Raw genomic sequence first — 20888 nt, forward strand, 5'->3', positions numbered from 1 at the left:
ATGCTCAAATAGGGATGCCAGGTTGGCCCTACAGTATAACCACAATGGCATGCTCAGATAGGGATGCCAGGTTGGCCCTACAGTATAACCACAATGGCATGCTCAGATAGGGATGCCAGGTTGGAAGTGGTTAAGTCTGTCTGTGGGGTTTGATAAATAATTAACCAAAGAAAAGTATTGAGACTTAAATATGATTCATTAATAACTACATGGGAGCCATTTGTTCGTTATATTTCCTGAAAAGTAACGTTTTATATGCATATAAAAGTCCTCAGTCTCCTTGAACTGTATATACAGTAAGAAGCGCATGCTCTGTAATCTCTCTATGACGCTCATTTCCTACAACAACTCAACTGTTCATTTGAACCATTCGAGCATCAGGATGTTCAAGAGAATTAATTATTTTTTGGAGCAAATACTGGGCTAAATGTTACAAAGAATAGGATATATATAGTATATGTATATGTAGAGAGAGAGGGAGAGAGAGGGAGAGAGAGAGAGAGAGAGAGAGAGAGAGAGATGTGCTGAAATGCTTGGAGTTGCATAAATCCTTTGAGTGGGATTAGAATTATTAAAGTTCAAAAGAATTGCCATCTTGTGATTTTCATTACATTGTCATTATCTACAGTTCTGTTGTGGTCCATCATCATCATCGCATAGAACAAAGAAGTTTAGTTTAGTTTTGACTGTATGGTGTTTCACCCCCCCCCCCCCCTCCCCCCACTGAAGAAGACAGCGCTAGTACAGACACATGTCTTTTAAACCACAATTATGTGTATGTGTGTGGACTACATTTATGTGTATGTGTGTGGACTACATTTATGTGTATGTGTGTGGACTACATTTATGTGTATGTGTGTGGACTACATTTATGTGTATGTGTGTGGACTACATTTATGTGTATGTGTGTGGACTACATTTATGTGTATGTGTGTGGACTACATTTATGTGTATGTGTGTGGACTACATTTATGTGTATGTGTGTGGACTACATTTATGTGTATGTGTGTGGACTACATTTATGTGTATGTGTGTGGACTACATTTATGTGTATGTGTGTGGACTACATTTATGTGTATGTGTGTGGACTACATTTATGTGTATGTGTGTGGACTACATTTATGTGTATGTGTGTGGACTACATTTATGTGTATGTGTGTGGACTACATTTATGTGTATGTGTGTGGACTACATTTATGTGTATGTGTGTGGACTACATTTATGTGTATGTGTGTGGACTACATTTATGTGTATGTGTGTGGACTACATTTATGTGTATGTGTGTGGACTACATTTATGTGTATGTGTGTGGACTACATTTATGTGTATGTGTGTGGACTACATTTATGTGTATGTGTGTGGACTACATTTATGTGTATGTGTGTGGACTACATTTATGTGTATGTGTGTGGACTACATTTTCTGCTAAATTAGTTTCCAAACCACTTGATCCTTGATGCCTGCCAAGGCGGTTAGTTACAAAACTTCAGGCACTCGCATTTAAGGGACATGTACACTTCAAAGGTACGAAGCTCTTACCTGGGGAATGATTTAGCAGTTGGGCTTTGAAAGCCAATGTACCCTTCATTAAAAAGCAGAGCCAAAAGTCCTTTCCACGTCGCAGCACTTCAAAACTAAGGGGAGGGCTTTCCATTAACTCAATGTAAAAGGGCTGCAGGACTCAATGGTGGGAGTCTGTGTGTGTGTTTTTGTTCCTCTATGTCTTTGCAGGAGAAACGGCCACGGATCCATTAAGCCTGATTTGTCACAGCGGGGAGCACCCCCAAAGATCTCTTATCAGCAGCGCTGCACTACGTACCTCTCGAGTGGCGAGCCTGTCGCTCATCTCCTCCGCCTTCGCTATGTCCCCTTCAGCGATGGCTCCATCTATGCTCTTTTCTAGGCCGGACTGAGGAAGAAGAGGAAAAAAAAGATTGAGTTTTTTTCTCTCTCTTTTTTCAGACAGGGGGTAGAGGGAGGGGGGGAAATCAAAGAGTTACTTCAGAAGTCTCCAGGGCCTTATTTTTTAATATGATTGCTATTACTACAAATATGTAGATTTCTCTTTCACAAATGAAAACCTTTTTGATTGGATATTAGTGGTGGAAATCTTAGAAATGCTACAGGAGATTACCCAAACATAAATGTGACTCTTTAATTACACATATTTTCCATTACAGACCTAAGCAGAGAGGGGGGGGGGGGTGCAAACATGCCTCTGGCTAAACAACGATGGGCCTATCGAAAGGCAGCAGAGTACAAAATAACCCATTTAGGCCTGACCTCGAAATTTAAAAATATTCAAAATTCTAAATCCTCCAATTTTCTAAAATAAATATTTTTACGATTTTTCAAAAATAGCGGACCTACAAGCTCATAGCGCGCCACTCGGTGGCGCGCTATGAGCTTGTAGATCTGCTATTTTTCAATAGCTAAATTATAACATAATGTTTAAAACACCAAAATGGGTTCCCAACTTCCCGACCAAAATGGGATAATGTCTCCTTCCCCAAAATATGTATCATGCTAAAAACATACAGTAGCAAAGAATAAATGGGATTTAATGATTGTGACAGTCTGTCTGACGTGTTCCTTCTTGTTTATAGAACTCTATTTAAAAGGACAACTTTGTTTTTGTTTTTAAACCAATCATCATATTTTAGGTTGTTATTAGAGGAAGTAAAAGATAAGTGTAATTTTTGTTTCATTTGCTGCCGTCTTTCGTTTTAGTGATTTTAGCTGTTGTTGACAGGGGGGGCGGGGGCATTCGAACATGGAGCTAATTACGAATTTTTTTAACAAAATAATTTGACAGCGTTTTTTAATTTATTACTACAGTATTTACTATAGTCGTACTAAGACAGGAAAATCTGGCCACAAAAGATCACGGGATCTACTGGCGTGAAGAGGTATCCAATAGGAGGCTGCCATACATACACTCAACATGTCAGTTTGTCACCTCCTTCACATTCAGTAGATCCTGTGATCTTTTGTGGCCAGATGTAATTTTCTGGGGTCTAGTAGGACTATAGTAAGTAATACAAGAATGGCGTGAAATCCTGTCAAAAACAGCTAAAACAAAAGAAAGCAGCAAATGAAAGAAAAATAACACTCACATTTTACTTTCTCTAATAACAACCTAAAACGTGAAGCTTGGTTCACCCCCCCCCCTCTCTCTCTCATTAGCATTAGCAGGCAACAGTGCAGCACTCTCTCTCTCTCTGTTTCTGGCACAACAGCGCCCCTACTGGTACTAATAGTCATACTCATTAACGTCACACGGACACATACATTGACATAACAACGCGTCATCAGAGCGGAGGGAGGGGCGTCAGCTGCGACTCCGCGGCTCCGCCCACCCCCCGGGGTAAGATTTGTGATTTGTGATTTGCTCTCGTTCACTGCAATGCAATTTGCGGCATTTTCAAAACAATATTGCGCAGAGTAGCGATTATCTAACGTATTTGCAATGCCATACGTTGAAAGATCTGTTGCCCGCGGACAAGGCACATTGTCAAGGAATTTTGGGTTTTTGGGTGTTGTTTAAACAGAAAACACCTCAGGCTAGCTATGTTTATAACTCAGCTGTTGCTGTCCGCCTGAAGGCTATAGCTCTACTCTGTTTATAACTCAGCTGTTGTTTACTGTCTATAATTATAGAAGTTTATTGCTTTATTGTCTTAGACCTGCGTTTGACTTCTCCACCTGTTAGATCAGTGTTTTTCCTAAGACGGTTGGGTAGGGGAGGGTGGAGACTAATGCAGTATATCTAGGCTTCCTGTGCTAATGCAGGCTGTGACACACGGCTGGTTTTTCCATACATGTCATCCTGTACTACTGGTATACATTGACTGTAAGTGTGTGTTTCCTTGCGGTACCTCAATTATATCACTCAAGCTTTAAAACGTTTCCTGCCTCAATTGATTTGTCTCTTCTCTTTACTGAATTGAGTTCCCAATACAGATTTGCATGGACATTTTGGAGGTCCTACCGAGATTGATTCCGGATTGCTGACTTGCTGACTGTGGAAGGAGTTTGGCTACGTGGAGAAGGGTGCCCCTTGGCCAGGCGGTTTTTAGGAAATCGAGGTGAGCATTGTGCGCCCTTTGTGGGGAAAACCTGGCAGCCTTCTCTGTTTAGCCAAAATTTCTGTGGTACATTGTCTTGTAGAAGTGCAGTCTGTTTCGGGAATTTGTGGGAGACAATTTGTTGGGTTCGTTGGTGTTTTGAAGGTTTGGTGATGCTTTGTTTGTGTTGTATTGTGTTGTTGTAGGCCGTCCACAAAACGAAGGGGAGAATACATGTGTATTGCTCCTTAAAAGTGACAGAGGGGTATTCATTGCCTGCTGCTGGTCAAAATAGGTTGGGTGACTGTTTAAATGGTATTCCCAGACCTTGAGTGGATGGTCTGACAAAAGGGAGATGAGAATCTTGCCTTCGTAGCTACTACAAGAAAAGGGGAGTTGATCTCTGCCTTATGGGATCCTTTGCTAAAAGAGCATAAAAACAAAGCGCTATTTTTTTTTAGAGAGAAACGTACGTGAGTGAATGGTTTGTCTGTGACAACGGATTAAGTCCTGAGTGTTGACATTGTGTGGTCTGCCTGTGTGTGTGTGTGTATGTATGAAGGCAGGCAGTGTGAGAGAAAAAAAATAGAACAGAGAAGAAAGGAAAAGTGAGTGTGAGAGAGTGGTGTAATTGCATTTTTTACCTAGACATTATATCGGGTGTGATGAAATTATAAAATATCCTATTATAGATATTGGTTCTGTGTCATATGTGGAGTCAAAGTAATATTGACGAAAAAGTGTGCCTCTAATAGTTAGATCTATTAACTACATTATAAATTTATTTTATATGTAGGGACAAAGTATTCTTTATGAAAAAGTGACTACGGAAATACTTCATATGGTCAGTTTGAGTGTCTGGATTAGGTTATTTTATTTTTCTTTCTCCTTTTATTTGTTTGTTGTGTGAGAATGGGTTCTGCTAACTCAAGAAAAGGGGCCCCGACTACTGGCCCTGCTAAGATTATGTGTGAGAAGTTTGGGGTTAAATCGGTTGAATTTCTGCCAAAGTGGCACAAGGAGTTAGGATTTCCTCAAAATGGGAGTTTCAGTAACGCATTACTCCGTTCCCTGAGAAAGAACATGGCACAGAAATATGAAGCAAAAATTGAAAAAGGGAAAATATCTGCTTCTGCTGAATTGAATGCCAAATGGGCCAAGCAGTTGACCATTCTTAAACAGTGGGAGAATGAGGGTATTTCAAGAAAGCGTGTTGAAGTAATGACTACGAATGTGAAAGCTTTTGTTGCTTTGAGCGCTGATGAGGCACTCATCAGCATTCAAAATGTGTGGCCTAAGGCCCTTGTCGATGGAATAACGGGGACAGATCACTATACAACCCCATTCTGTGATTATGTGACGGATTTCGATCCAACATTTCCACAGAATGGGTCGTTCGATAAAGCTCATAATTTGTTGTTGAGAGAACTAATTACTCCACCCCACACATCGGGACCATCCAATTGGGATTATGCATATATGCGAGAGTGTGTCGGAGTCTGGGATATTATTGGTCGAAAGGTTAATCATACGAATGGGATTATTAAATCTCGTCCAAAAGTTACTATGGTTTCTGTCCATACTGTGGATGACCTGTTAGATTGTCCCCCGGGCCCACAGCAGGTTGTGCTTGTTCCCGTGCCAGCAATCCCACTTGCACCGGCACTCCCTGCTGTGCCCCTTGGTGACATCCCTGTGGGGGGGTCATTGAGACAAGCACCGGCTGGGAGTATACAATCTCCTCAGCTGCTGCCCCAAGCCTCAGGGGGGGGTCAGCCGGGGTCACCTCCTCAGTATGGAGAGATATGGTCTGAGCTTGTTGGAAGCCAGGAGGAAAAATATACATCTCCAATTAGCACTCCACGTGGGGGTGCTCCGATTTATTCAAGAGGATTCTATTCCCCTAGCGGGTCTTCCAGTGTGACTAGATCTGGCCTCCCATACCAGCCCACTATGGAGAGCAGTTTCTCTGCACCCATGATTGAGTGTCCGAATGGTGCTGGAGGCATCCAGAGGGTTTATAGGCCATGGAAGGTGACTGAATTACAGGCAATAATTGGCTCATTGCCAGACCCAAAAAACAATGGGAAAACATTTGCAAATGCTTTAAGGAAAATGGTGTTGCAATGCAGCCCTACAGCAGGAGAGCTAGAACATGTGTGCATTACTAAAATGGGGTTGCTGTGGGCTGAGGTTAAGCCAGCCGATTGGGTGTCAACTGCTGAATGGTCAGTCGACGCGGTATCTGCATATCAGGTACAGCTAGCCGCTCTGATAACTGCGTTTGAGACTAAGTTCAAACCGGTTATAAACATGACAATGGTTAACTCATGTGCACAGAAAGCAGGGGAAGCATTTGATTGTTATTTTGCTAGGAAGTTGCCTATTTTCAATTCACACAGTGGCAATGAACAGCCCACTGACACCACAGCTGATTCTCCCTGGGAGAGACAGTTTGTGCAGACCCTGGTGGATGGATTGCTGCCTGAAGTAAAGACGATTTTTGTGAGACATTGTGTTGCCTGGCAGAGCGCCAGATTGGATGAGGTGAAAAAGTACTGTGTCCATGCTGATGCAGTGATCCAAGAGGAGAAGAGCCTGCAGGTAAAAAAATCTAAAGCCACTTCTGAGAGGCTTCAAATGGCACAGTTGGACTATTATGCTCCAGAATCCAGAGGCAGGTCAGCCAATAGGGCTCGATCTGCTAGTCGTGGCCGCGGCAGAGGGAGAGGAAGAGGCAGAGGTGGTTATAGGTACAATGATGGCTTATGTTGGACTTGCCATAAACCAGGCCACCAGGCAAAGGACTGTACTGTTGAAGTCTACGAGGAAGAATATGAGCAAACAAGGACGCGTCCTCCAGCTTCGCATGTGTCTGTGACGCAGCCGCAGCAAGATTGACTAGGCTCCCCAACTGACAATGACATATTACAGGGGCCGAGTGAGCATGTGCAAGTTGGCACAAGCGGTCCTGACAAAGGTGATATTTTTTATCTTTCACCTCGCTATTTGAAATACAAGTCTACTGATCTGCCATTATTCAAGATAACTGTCCATGGGGTTGTGTATGACATGTTGGCAGATACAGGAGCCACGGATTCATCACTAAGGACAATGTCTGATGGGTTCCGATTGTCAGAAAGGGAAAAGACTTGTGTGGGGGTAACTGGCACGCCGCTCACATGTAAAATGACTCAGCCTTGTCCCGTGACATGTGAAGATTTTGGGATTTCAGATTTGCAGCATTCATTTGTCATAGTCCCGGAGTGTCCTGTGAATTTAGCAGGCAGAGACCTGCTATGTGCACTAGGTTTAACCATTGTCTGTACTGAAAAGGGATTGGTTTTGAAGAAATCGGATTTGATTGATAATTTATCGACCAGTATGTTATCACATTCTCCGACAACGCCAGTTTATTCATACTGTTGGAAAGTTGATGTATCTCCAGTTACTCAGAAATTACATGATTTTGTAAAAAGTCACGGTACTGCGAACCTTGTGAAAAATGATCTCCGCACTTACGAGTGTGTAGCTCATGAGTCACAGGATGTCATGAGTGAGCAGTTTGAGAATGTATGGAATGAACAGCATGAAAATGAGCAATTATGTGGTAAAAGTGTCTTGGTCACAGGGGAGTTTATTGTTTTATTGGTGGAGTTGACTGAAAAGCAGAACGAAATGTATGGCCGGGCAGGTGTCCCTCACATTGTGTTGGCAAAATCACCTACGTTCTCCCAGCAGGAGATTGACATGTTGTTACAGGAGCCAGAGGGTGTGGGGGAGGCAGGCCACCATCCATTCCATTGCTTGTTGACTGTCCATAAAGTGGTAAGATTAGAATCAGACCCATTTGCTTCCAGTATCACACACACGTTTGTGTGCAAAGATAAGGAAATGCATCCCGCTCTAAAAGGGGTTCCAAAGGAATTGTGGGCCACTCATAAATATGATGTGGGTCTAATAAAAGATGCCACCCCATTAGTGGTTATTCCTAAGTCTGATTACAGGCCCAATAAGAAACAATATCCGCTTCGACCTGATGCTGAAATCGGAATGACACCCATTATTGAGCAACTCCTAACGGATCAAATTATAGTCCCAGCCCCAACTTCTCCAGTAAATAGTCCTCTCTTACCGGTGAAAAAGGCCGATGGCCGTACATGGAGGCCTGTACATGATTTGCGTGCAATAAATGAAGCTGTGTTTGCCCGAGCATCTGTAGTACCAAATCCAGTAACTATTTTGAATGTTATTCCCAGTGATTCATGCTGGTTTAGTGTAGTGGATTTGAGTAACGCATTTTTTAGCGTGCCTGTTGAACCAGCATCTCAATTTTGGTTCACATTTACTTTTAAAGGGAAAAAGTATAAATGGACTCGTCTTCCACAGGGTTTCACAGAGAGCCCGTCAGTGTTCACTGCGGCATTGCAGGAAAGTTTAGCAGGGTTTGTATTCCCTGGCAGCAGTATATTAATTTCCTTTGTGGATGATATCCTAATTTGCTCTCCATCTGAGGAGGTCTGCATTTTAGATACGAATGCCTTGTTGAAATATCTTGCATCGCAAGGGCATAAGGCATCATTGGATAAAGCCCAGCTCGTGCAAGAAGAAGTGCGATATTTGGGTCATACAATTTCAAAAAATAGCCGGGCTATAAGTAATGATAGAATACAAGCAGTATTGTCAATACCTAAACCTGTGACTAAAAGGCAGCTCCTTGGTTTTTTGGGATGTACTGGATTTTGTAGACAATGGATATGTGAGTATGCAAGATTAGCTCAGCCATTGTCTGACATAGTGCATGGGACTGGACTGGCTGCAAATGACTGTTTGACTTGGACCCCTGAGGGTATGGAATCCTTTAGAAAATTAAAGGAGGCTCTAGCCTCAGCCCCTGCATTGGGTATTCCTGATTTGACGAAAGAATTCACTTTAGCAGTTGATGTGAAAGATGGATTCTATAGTGCTGTATTGTTACAGCGACATGGTGACAGATTGAAACCAGTTGCATATTATTCAAAGCAGCTGTCAGCGGTGGTGAGAGGTCTACCTTTGTGCGCCAGGGCGGTGGCTGCAACAGCGGTGGCTGTGCAGGCTTCTTCATCTGTGGTGGCGTATAGACAACTGACTGTCTTGGTTCCACATGCAGTAGCTGCTATTCTGTTGCAAGCTAAAACTGCTCATCTAACTCCAGCTTCCACTTTGCATTACTATAACATTTTGAGTCTACCAAATGTTATTCTGAAAAGGTGTAATGTATTGAACCCTGCTACATTTCTTCCTACGGAGGAGGACGGGGAGCCACATGACTGTATGGCAGTAATATCTGAGGCAGTGACCCCCAGACCTGACTTGTCTACCACGCCTCTCCTGAACCCAGAGCTGATTTATTATGTGGATGGCTCAGCTAAGAGGGTGAATGGAATGGGAGCGGTCGGTTACGCTGTAGTCAGTGATTATGATTTGGTTGAATCTGCAAGGCTACCGTCACACCTGTCCGCCCAAGCAGCAGAGCTGTTCGCGCTCACAAGAGCTTGTGTCTTAGCAAAAGGGAAATCAGTAAATATCTATACAGACTCCCGGTATGCTTTTGGTGTGGTTCATGATTATGGGACTTTGTGGAGAAATAGAGGATTTCTCACTTCCCAGGGGGCGAAAATTCAACACCATCTCCTTGTTAACAACCTCTTAGAAGCTGTTCTGCTTCCATCTCAGGTGTCTGTCTGTAGGTGTCCAGCTCATGGTAGGGTTGTGAATGCAGTATCAGAGGGAAATTGGTTTGCAGACTCTATGGCAAAACAGGCAGCGGAGTCTAAGACAGGCGCACTGCAGATGTTTCTTGATTCCGCTGGGAAAGCGGCAGTGTCACAGCCGGATGTGTTTTTTGACCCACGGATGTCTTTGACGGAGATTCAATCTTTGGCTCTGTCCGGTGAGAAATCAGCTTGGAGGAAACATGGTGGGTGTGGCCCAGATGGAATCTGGAGGGGGCCGCATCAAAGACCTTACTTGCCTAAACGGCTGTTCTCCTACATGGCGAAAATGGCACATGGACTGGATCATGTCTCAAAACAAGGTATGATTAATCTTTTAGCTCAGACCTGGGACAGCATCGGATTCACCACCACTGCGGAGAACTACTGCAGAAAGTGTCTAGTGTGCGCTCAACATAACGTGGGTAAGTCACAAAAAACAATACAATCTGCTTTTCCAACACCTAGCTGCCCATTTGAACATGTCATGATGGATTATATTGAGCTAACACCTGCTAGAGGATATAAGTACTGCCTTGTGGTAGTTGATCTTTTTTCCAAGTGGATTGAGGCATTTCCATGCAGACATGCAGATGCAAAGACCACAGCTAAACATCTATTACAAGATGTTATCTCACGTCATGGGATTCCTTTAAAGTTGTCTTCGGATAACGGAAGCCACTTTGTTAACAAAACAATATCATATATGGCAGAGAAAACTGGTATTGATTTAAGGCAGCATTGTGCATGGCATCCGCAGAGTGCAGGTGCTGTAGAGAGGGCTAACGCCGTTCTTAAAAATAAACTTGAGAAAATGATGGAAGAGACAGAATTGGACTGGGTATCTTGTCTCCCCTTGGCATTGATGTATATGAGAGGTAGACAGCACTCCACCATAAAGCTTTCACCGCATGAAGTGTTGACAGGTAGAGTTATGTCTATAGGGCAGAATCTGTATACTGGTGGGCCTACAGATATTGTGGCTGTTGACGAGGCTATAGTAGCCTATTGTAAGCAATTGAATCTCATTGTGAATTCTCTTTCTATGCAGGTGAAAGCGGCGCTTCCGACGCCCTTAGCGAAAGGTGAGAGAACGCATCCGTTCTGGCCTGGCGATTGGATATTCGTGAAAGACTTCAGGAGGCGGCATTGGAATTCTCCAAGGTGGAGAGGGCCATTTGAAGTGCTGTTGACTACACCCACAGCAGTAAAAGTGAAGGAGAGAGTGACGTGGATTCACGCTTCGCATTGCAAAAAGGCTCCAACACCGCAAGATGATGTGGTCGCGGGGAGCGGTGCAGTCAGCGCTGCTGCTGATACCAGTGCTAGTGATGATGTGGATGCTGCAGCTCCATGAAAGTGAGGATGGCTCTGTCACGCCGAGGCAGCAGCGTGACATTCATCACCCCAACTTGGCAATGTCAATGACACTGAGTTTCGCAGTCGAGATGAATTATAGCGATTGCTGGATCTGTCAACATTTGCCTACAAGTGTGGCTGCGCCTTTGTGGATGTCCATTCCGCTTACACGAGAGGAATTGTTGTTCTATAATTGGCAAGATGTAGATGTTAACACTGTTCTATGGAAATTTAACCCTACAGAGAAGTTGCCCAAAGGAGGAAAGATGCCCAATACACCTAATCTATTTGCCCACACATATCAACGTGTAAAGAATAATGTCATTTTCCGGTCTTCATCTACATGTAAGACTATGCCCATTTTGCAGGCCGAAGATGTAAAATACTGCTTCACTACAATACAGCCCAGCAGCGGTAATAGTGTGCTTATAGGTAAGAGTTCTTGTGACAGTGATACTACAATGATAATAGATCTCAGCAATCCTTCCAACTTACCAGAAAAGATTTATGCTGTATGTGGGGCAAAAGCTTACACACGTCTTCCGGCTAATAGTCAAGGATTGTGTTATTTGGCTCATGTTATTCCAATGATTAGGAGAGTAAATATAACAGAAATCCAATCTTTATATTCCCAACACATGAGAAAAGCTATTACTCGTAAGAAGAGGTCACTTTCCTGGTGGCAAAGGGTCCTGGGGGTAGTGATTCCTAGCTATGGAGTGTACAATACGCAAGCGGAGCTTACAGCTCTATCAACTGTCTTAGAGAAGCACATGAATGCATCCGATGACGCCGTATCAGCTTTGGCGACTGAAGTAAATGAAATAAAAACTATAACCTTGCAGAATCGCATGGTTTTGGACGTAATTTTAGCCAGCAAAGGAGGAACTTGTCGAGTTATTGGAACGGAATGTTGCAGTTATGTGTCAGACCCGTCAAAAGCTATTGCTAGACTGCACAATGATACTTTGGCAGGTGTGCAAGAATTACACAAAATCCATGGTGGTGTGGTTTGGGGATTTTTCGAAGGATGGTTTGGTGGTGTGGGAAATACGTGGACGCGTATACTGGTTTTAATTGTCATGACGGTGTTTGTATTCCTGCTTGTGATTTGTGTTATCTCTGCGTGTATTAAAGCAATAATGTCAAGGATTGTGGGTCCCGCTTCTGTAGTAATGCTCCAGTTGGAAGTCCCAGTGGTGCGAGGGTGGGTTCCTCCCTTCTGGGAAGATGATATTGTTTGATTCTATGTGTGTTTTTTTTTTTCTTTGGGGTTTTGTGGGATGTTTGTGCCTGAATACCTGTGTATTCGGATGTGTTTTATTGTGTATACTATGTTGTTGATTTTATGGTTTTATCATGTCGTACGCCATGTGGTGGTCGTTTTCTCTTATGAGATAGGCCGGTGTAGGAATTTTCCCAGAACGTTATGAGGTAATGTTATGATAAGGGGTTTTTCGCCTACCCGTACGATATGAGTGAGTGTTTTAAAGTTTAAAAAGGGGGGTATTGTCAAGGAATTTTGGGTTTTTGGGTGTTGTTTAAACAGAAAACACCTCAGGCTAGCTATGTTTATAACTCAGCTGTTGCTGTCCGCCTGAAGGCTATAGCTCTACTCTGTTTATAACTCAGCTGTTGTTTACTGTCTATAATTATAGAAGTTTATTGCTTTATTGTCTTAGACCTGCGTTTGACTTCTCCACCTGTTAGATCAGTGTTTTTCCTAAGACGGTTGGGTAGGGGAGGGTGGAGACTAATGCAGTATATCTAGGCTTCCTGTGCTAATGCAGGCTGTGACACACGGCTGGTTTTTCCATACATGTCATCCTGTACTACTGGTATACATTGACTGTAAGTGTGTGTTTCCTTGCGGTACCTCAATTATATCACTCAAGCTTTAAAACGTTTCCTGCCTCAATTGATTTGTCTCTTCTCTTTACTGAATTGAGTTCCCAATACAGATTTGCATGGACATTTATACAGATTTGCATGGACAACGTTACCTCCGCAAGTTAGATATTATCGGCATAGGTGTTTGCCGTATGTGATTAAGGATTGGAAAAAGTTGCATTGGCAGCCATAGAAAATTCTGCCCGGGGTAAAACACCGGATGTGATGTTTTTGGGCGTTCCTGTCTTGTTTCGTGTCAGTGTATAGGTGAACACATAGGTGAACACGGACATTTCTGTTCCTTGGCGTGGTTGCACCACTCAAAAACAAAAAGAAATGAATGCATACAAAGGAAGTATAATAAAGCTTGGGACATACACTGGACATTATGATTTTCTGTGCATTTATGTTTAGTACAGTAACACACTAAAGAGACAGACAGACAACTCGTTTGAAATAAAAGTTACTGTATGACTAAATAAAATGAAAAAGGCTATCTCTCAGCAACTACAGTATAGCCTTTTTTTGCCACCGATAGCATGTGAAAGGCTTTCGAGTATTTAATATTACATATTAATTACGCAAGAAATAATTTGAGCGTTGAACGTCTTCTCATTATGTTGACATGACAAGTTCTGTTTCATTCAGCCTGTTAATCGTTTCTTTATCCATTCAAAGTTCCCTGGTATTTTTTTTAAATGAAGGCAAAATCAGCAGAAAACTCAATTTAATGGTTCTTTGAGATACTTTGAGCTCAAAATAATAATCCAAATAACTGTTATAAGGATTTGCAATTGAATTATGAACATTTTCCAATGAGCTGTTCAGCTACATCTGCAGATATTTTACTTCGTGGGCATTTTGCATGCCATTGCAATGTGTTATTCATCTATTGAAACATATATTTAAGTGGAACTTAACTTCACCCACAAAATGACTTTTTTTTCCTCCCGTCTATAGATTACTCACTCCATGGAGACTTGAATTCATGGATATTTGTTTGGTTTGAATCTTTGCGTCTCCATGGGGAACAAAGGAGGCACACTGCTGGGAAGATGCTCCACACGTTCCCAAACTCTTCTCCCTTCTGGCTCCAAAACTATGGAATGCACTTCCCATTGCAGTCAGAACTGCAGCTTCACTCCCAATCTCCTGCCGTAGTCTGAAAACCCACCTTTTCAGACTACATCTTAACCCGTAGCACTTGCCCTATAGCCTCGACGACCTTACAGGCGTATGCAAACGCTCAACTTATGTAACTTAGATAGCATTTTATGTAGACATATAGCACTCTGTAGACCAGGGTTCCCTAATTCATTTTCCTCAAGGGCCATATTTTGACTAGGGTACCAGGCTGGGGGCCGAGTCGGCACGCGCAAGGTCGAGGTCTTGCCCTGAAAATTAATGTTCAGGGCAAGACCCCATTTGAAAAGGACCCCCAGTTTGACATGCAGAGGCTACTGACCCCCATTTAATTTGTATTCTTCCAGGCGCCACAAGGGGGCGCTCCACGGGCCGCAGATGGCCCGCGGGCCGCTAATTGGGGCACCCTGCTGTAGTGTATAGGCTGCACTTATAGTTTCATTATATAGATATTCCACTGTTAGTCACGATGACTATTTCTATGTATATGATGTATTACCATGTGTTGTTCTTGCTTACTGTAAATCACTCTGGATTAAGAGTGTCTGCTAAATGCCTAAATTGTAAATTTTCTGGTATTGGCTTAGGAATGCGATAAAAGAAAAAATATATATCCATGAATTCTCCATGGGGTGAGTAATCGATAGAAAAAAGTAATTTTTGGGTGAACTATCCCTTTACGTTCATGGTACATTTATCAATAAAATACAATCAACTACTTCTTCATAGTTGATGTGCCACCTGCCCATGTATTATTATGTCCCAGATTCAATCAAAAACACTTAACCATTAATAAAATACTGGATCGCCAATCTACAAACTCACTACATGAAACTACATTGGAAAGCATTGTGACATTTGCTAGTGTGTGTGTGTGCGTGCGTGCGTGTGTGTGTGCGTGCATGCGTGCATGCGTGCATCTGATGCTTATTATTAAAATTTTTGTTGATGATTTTAGCTTACAGGTATAATGCCATGATCAGAATATGGATGCCAGGTTGAAAGTGTTTAAACGAGTGAAGTGTTTTGAGTACGAAATAACTCTCAAGATGCTCACCTCCTTGTCAGAAAACACTTCCATCTTACTTTATGTATTAGCCCTACTGCCGAGGACAGAGGAATCATCTTAATCAAATCACTAATGTAGCTTAACACAATCCTTAATATTCTTAACTGTTTGTCTGCCTGTCTGCTTGAGCTATACCAAAGGATTCAGATAATCCACCTGTCATATCGAATAAAACAATGACAGGGTGAATGGGCAATGAAACGTTAAGATCTTAATAGCTACAGTATCATCATACTGATGGAAAGGCTTGCCGTTGTTACTGTACCTGGGGAGGGGGGTTGCTGCACGCAGGGGGCTGAAATCTATCATTTACACCAAAATACTGCGTAAGCTCATCCCAGTGTTTCTCAGGCTCACTTTGACGCTCTCTGTTAAGACAAGAGAACAAAAGAAAATCATGAAAAAGCATATAGGCAAATTAGGCATACTGTACGCCGGTGTACTGTAGTCTGTAGAGCTACGCAAACCTGAAATATCTATCAATACACTGAAGGAAAGTCTATAGCTGGGACTGTAGCTTCTCAGTAAACCCAACGTCTTCACAGAACTACTGTAGGTTGCTGCTTTGGTGCTTACTGCAAGACCTTTTATGGTTAATTAAACTAATCGACTTAATCAATTATTTATTACCATATACATTTTAAATAATCAATTACTAATCTATCACTATGTTGGGCATGTGATGCGACGTGTTTTGAGATGCTATTTCACAACGTTTGCACCGTTTGTGTCTAGCTCTAGTCCATAGCTCTAATCATGCCTTGTTGAGCTATAGGATGTTACTGTTCTCTTCCTGCGCAGACCAGCCTCTCGTCTGTAGTGAAAATATAAAGAACGTTTTTGCTACTCGCCAATACAAAGGCGGCTTGTGTTATTAGAAAGCCTGCTTTCCTTAGTGGACGCACTCTGAGCCCCCCACCGCACGTATAAAATGCACTTTTTGGCCAGAAAGGGATTTATTTTTTCCACTGGAAGAAAAATACTTTTAGTTACTCCACTGCGCCCTCTAGCGATAGAGAGAGAAAACCCCATTTCCTTTTGCCGAAATAAGATCCCTTTCTGGCCGAAAAGGCAGGCGATTAAATAATCACTAAGGAAATATTTGATAGTTGCAGCTCTACACTGACATTTCACAGTCACGCAGCAGCTGTAATAAATGTGAACTATACTGTAATTGCACTGTTCAACTAATCCGGCTATAAAAAGCATCTCTTATTTACCTTTCTTCTGTTGTTGAATCCTTGTTAATGGTTCCTGCTGAATAACAACAACAATATAAACAATGAATCACATGATGTGCAAAAAACACAAAACCACAGCATTGATGACATCGACATGCATCTTTTTACCAGAGAGGTACGTCCAGTTAACATGCTGGTCTGAGGCTGGCTTGATGATTACTGTACTGTACTGTACTGTACTGTACTGTACTGTACTGTACTGTACTGTACTGTACTGTACTGTACTGTACTGTACTGTACTGTACAGCCAACGTGGCTCTAAGGGGAATAATACCATTTTCTCTTCATCCTACTTGTAGTTATTATATAAATTACTGGATCACAGTCAACTATTAAGCAGTAGTAGCGTACCGTAAATCAAATATTAGGCTAATCCAGGTAAGTTCCGCTCTACTACTGTATTATTAATAGTGTGCTAGACCTTCTATCAGGTATCTGTAAATGTCCTTTTGTTAAAAACTCAACCAGACCTTTCTTATGCCTTCTTCTTCGTCTTCTTCTGACATCCTTTGTCTCCTTGATCTCATTCTTCTTCTTCTGCAGCTCTTTAAATTTCTACACACACACGCACGCACGCGCACGCACGCACGCACGCACACACACACACACACACACACACACACACACACACACACACACACACACACACACACACACACACACACGCATGCATGCGCGCACACACACACACACACACACACACACACACACACACACCCCTGTTATGCCGATCTTAGAATAGTATGCAGACAGTGTGTCATCCTAGACCCCAACCCAACTGAAATATACCAGTATGGCTTTAAATTGAGCTTCAAAATATGGAATCTCTTTTGCTTTGCAGGTGTGTGGGGGGGGGGGGGGTGCAGCCTTCTCACAGTGGTATCTTAATCTCTATAGACAGAGTGAGTGACCACTGCTACCACTTGCAAAGAAACGCCACTGTGGATATGATTATGGGATGGAGATGATAGGTTAATCAACATGGCACAGCTATGCTACTATACTGTTACAACAATTTGAACCTATTCAAGTGCAGCATCCCTCAATGAACACCCCCTTTTCCCCTCACTGTATATGTTTCCTTTTTACCTCCTTTATGATGAATTCCTGTTCTGTTCTTTGGCTATAATAGAAGTGTATATTTGTAAGTCTCTAAATGTTTTGATGAATTGAACAACAAGGTGGACCCTCTCGTAAACAGGTGTAGTGCTTTATCGGGTCGTCCACTCACAGTTAACAGTCTTTGAATTGAGTTAATTGTGCTTGAAATGTACTGTAATTCTGTAAACTGTTAATAAATACTTCAATCAATCAATCAATCAATCAATGGCATCTTTTGCAACATACATACTTGCCACGTTTCTTGGCTAATCCCAGGCAAGATGGATTCAGGTTCTTGGACAGTGGCAGTGTGAGAGGAGGAGTCTGCTCCACTGTTATTATTAGTATTAGTATTATTATTACTAGTCCCACTCCCACCATGCTCTCCCAACTTCTCCCTGTCTGTGTCCTGATCCTCCTCCTCTTCATCTGAGCTGAGATCAGCCTCTGTCAGACCCTTGGGAAGCAGTCCACGGTACATATTATTATAATGCACTGTCAGGAGGAGCTTAAGAGGAAATTAATTATTCGATCAACTGTTTTTGTGAAACGAAAGAAAAAGCTACACATAACGGTCGATGTTTTTCTTTTTTATTAACACCACCACAGAGAAATGAGCAGCACACACTTCCGGCGTAAACAGTGTGACGTTTGCGAAATATCACAGCGCCGATTGGTCGAACAACTGTGTCGTTGCTTTAGCGTGACCAACCAATCACGAATGTACTCAAAAGAGTAGCGCGACTAGAACATGAGACGAGCGTTCCTATTGGCTGTAATGTATATGTATGAGACTAGAGAGGCGAAAATAGCAGATCTGTAAGCTCAGAACGCCTCGCGATGCGACGCGTTGTGAGCTTTAAGATTAGCTATTTTTTTGAGTCGTACTATTGTTGTGGCCTGACTTCCACAGCTGATCTGTAGGCTAATTAGATCATTAGATATCCACGATTTTGAACACTATGACGTGTTTTATGAATTATGATGTATCACAGATGCTCTATATAAACAGGTAAGATCATGAAGATGTGTTTTGAAGCCACTCCACTCCAGGTGTCTTTATATTAGACCTATATATATACAGACTGAGTATATACTTCTGTGAATTCACCAGGAATTGCTCGAATGTTAAAGTGTATTTTTGTGTCATGTTCTCAGGAAGATAAGGCGAGCTCTTTTGTGACCAGTGGCTCGCAATTTATTCAAACTGCTCGGAGCATTACATTATTATTAGAATGATTAGCATGCAAATCTTGTATAGCTCCTGGCTTTGGCAAAGAGACCTCCACACTTAAATTGCTCTTTCACACTAACTCACATTAGGCTTTCTTTTGGTTGCATTTTTTATTGCAAAGCCAATAATCTACATAAATTATACTCAGTAGACTGTCTCATAATATAGCACATTTAGGGAGACCCATACCAAAGTTTGCATATGCACCGATGCATATCCTGCATTCTACATACATCTATATTCAAGCAGACATTAACTAAAGTAATTATCTGACATTCATGAATTGTAATTGTGGAATACCGTAATATATTAAGGGGCGGTGGCTCACTGGCTCAAGGGTACAGTGGCTGGTTGCCAGTTCGAACCTGGGCTCCCCCAGAGTTACTGTCAAAGTGTCCTTGAGCAAGACACTGAACCCCTAATTGCTCCCGATGTGCTAGTTGGTGCCTTGCATGGTTTCCGTTGCCATTGGTGTATGAATGTGTGTGTGAATAGGTGAATCTACACACAATCTATGTAAAGCGCCTTGAATAAAGGCTATACATTTCTGGAGTGAAATGGTACAAGGGACGGACCCCATAAAAAGACCACCCCCAAAAATCGGCGCCGGTGGCTCAGGGTGGCTGGATGGTAACCGTAAGGTTGCCAGTTCGAACCCGGGCTCCCCCAGAGTTACTGTTGAAGTGTCCTTGAGCAAGACTCTGAACCCCTAATTGCTAGTTGGTGCCTTGCATGTTTCCTCCGCCATTGGTGTAAGGTGTATGAATGTGTGTGTGAATGGGTGAATGTAATGCACAATCTCTGTAAAGCGCCTTGGATAAAGGCGCTATATAAATGCACCATTTACGTGCCCTTTTCTTGGGTTTGAGCCCCTGCCCCCTCAGTGCTCTCTGCACGGCCCTGCTTGGACTTTGTACCCTGCATGAGAAATGCAGCGGTGGACGAACGGTTTGTGGAGCGGTCTTGATATCAGAAAGGTCGCTATAGTTCGTATCCCCGGACCGGCACGTTAAAATTACCACCGCTGAAGTGCCCTTGAGCAAGGCATTGAACCCCTACCATGAAATGTTCTATGAGCAGGGCCTGGCTGTAAACAAGTTCTTGAGCTTAGTCCAGTTACCCTGGGTAAACATGGTACCTTTGCTTTGCTTTGCTTTTGCTTTGCTTTACAGTAAAATCACGAATCTCAGTCAGAATATGGATATGGTCCTTAAAACCATGAATCTCACTATCTCAGTCGGAATATGGATAGGCCTGCTATGGACCTTAAAGCCTTTAAAGGTCCATTGGCCTTAAAGGGAAATCAGGGGTGTTTATTTAACTCTGAAAGTAATAAAGTATACATGTTATACTTTCAGAGTTACACCCGTGATTTCCCTGTGTGTGATGTTGCTCTACTATGTGCTTTGCCAATGTAATGCATATTAAACTGCTGATGGGGCTTACGCTATATTGAATGTCATCTTGAACATGTAAAAATCTGATCCCCCCCCTCCCCTAAAATATGCAACCATTAACTGGTATCACTCACTCAGCTGGGCTTTAATTACATGTGTGACAAGTTGATGAGCATGCAGGGCAGACCGAGGGGAGAGTCACAAAGTCCTGCTAATACTAAACAGTTTTGCTGTCACAGGTCTAATCGTTCTTTATTGATTACTAGACTTTGTGTTCTATTTCACACTTGAATTATTGTTTCTGAGCTTCCACTACCTCTGTGTCTCTGTCTCTCTTCTCTTGATCCCCCCCCTTTTCTTTTTCCTCTCTCCCTAGCTCTCTCTGGCTCTATGTGCTCCACTTCATTATTTCCATCATTTCCTGGTAATTTGGAGTTGGCTGTTTAACCCGTTTTGGACTGATGGCGATTTAAAACAAAGGCTTCTAAATCCTAATAGTTTTCTGAACAACCCATGTTTCTATGTCAGTTGTGCTCAACCTTTTTCATGTCAAGGACCCCCAGAATTATCTCTATTGGGCCAATATTTTAGTTAAAAATGTTGGCTCTGAAATATATACCGTATTCAAAGATTT

General features: G+C 42.4%; 1 protein-coding gene across 2 annotated transcripts in view; it reads right to left on the reverse strand.

The window, feature by feature from the left end:
• Positions 1-18206, reverse strand: part of fam204a (family with sequence similarity 204 member A) — a 44095-nt gene extending 25889 nt beyond the window's left edge. Inside the window, exons 1-5 of one of the 2 annotated variants that reach the window (XM_083775372.1) lie at positions 17874-18206; positions 16993-17077; positions 16502-16535; positions 15547-15649; positions 1820-1909 (exon numbers count right to left, since the gene is read on the reverse strand). In XM_083775372.1, coding sequence (XP_083631498.1) covers positions 1820-1909; positions 15547-15649; positions 16502-16535; positions 16993-17077; positions 17874-18104 — 543 coding nt within the window. In that variant the 5' untranslated portion in view covers positions 18105-18206. Of the gene's footprint in view, positions 1-1819; positions 1910-15546; positions 15650-16501; positions 16539-16992; positions 17078-17873 lie in introns of both variants that reach the window. The other variant, XM_083775371.1, reaches the window with a different exon arrangement.
• Positions 18207-20888: the final 2682 nt, after the last annotated feature.

The sequence above is a fragment of the Protomyctophum parallelum genome (assembly GCF_964188405.1).
Source record: "Protomyctophum parallelum genome assembly, chromosome: 10".
Taxonomy (NCBI): Eukaryota; Metazoa; Chordata; class Actinopteri; order Myctophiformes; family Myctophidae; genus Protomyctophum; species Protomyctophum parallelum.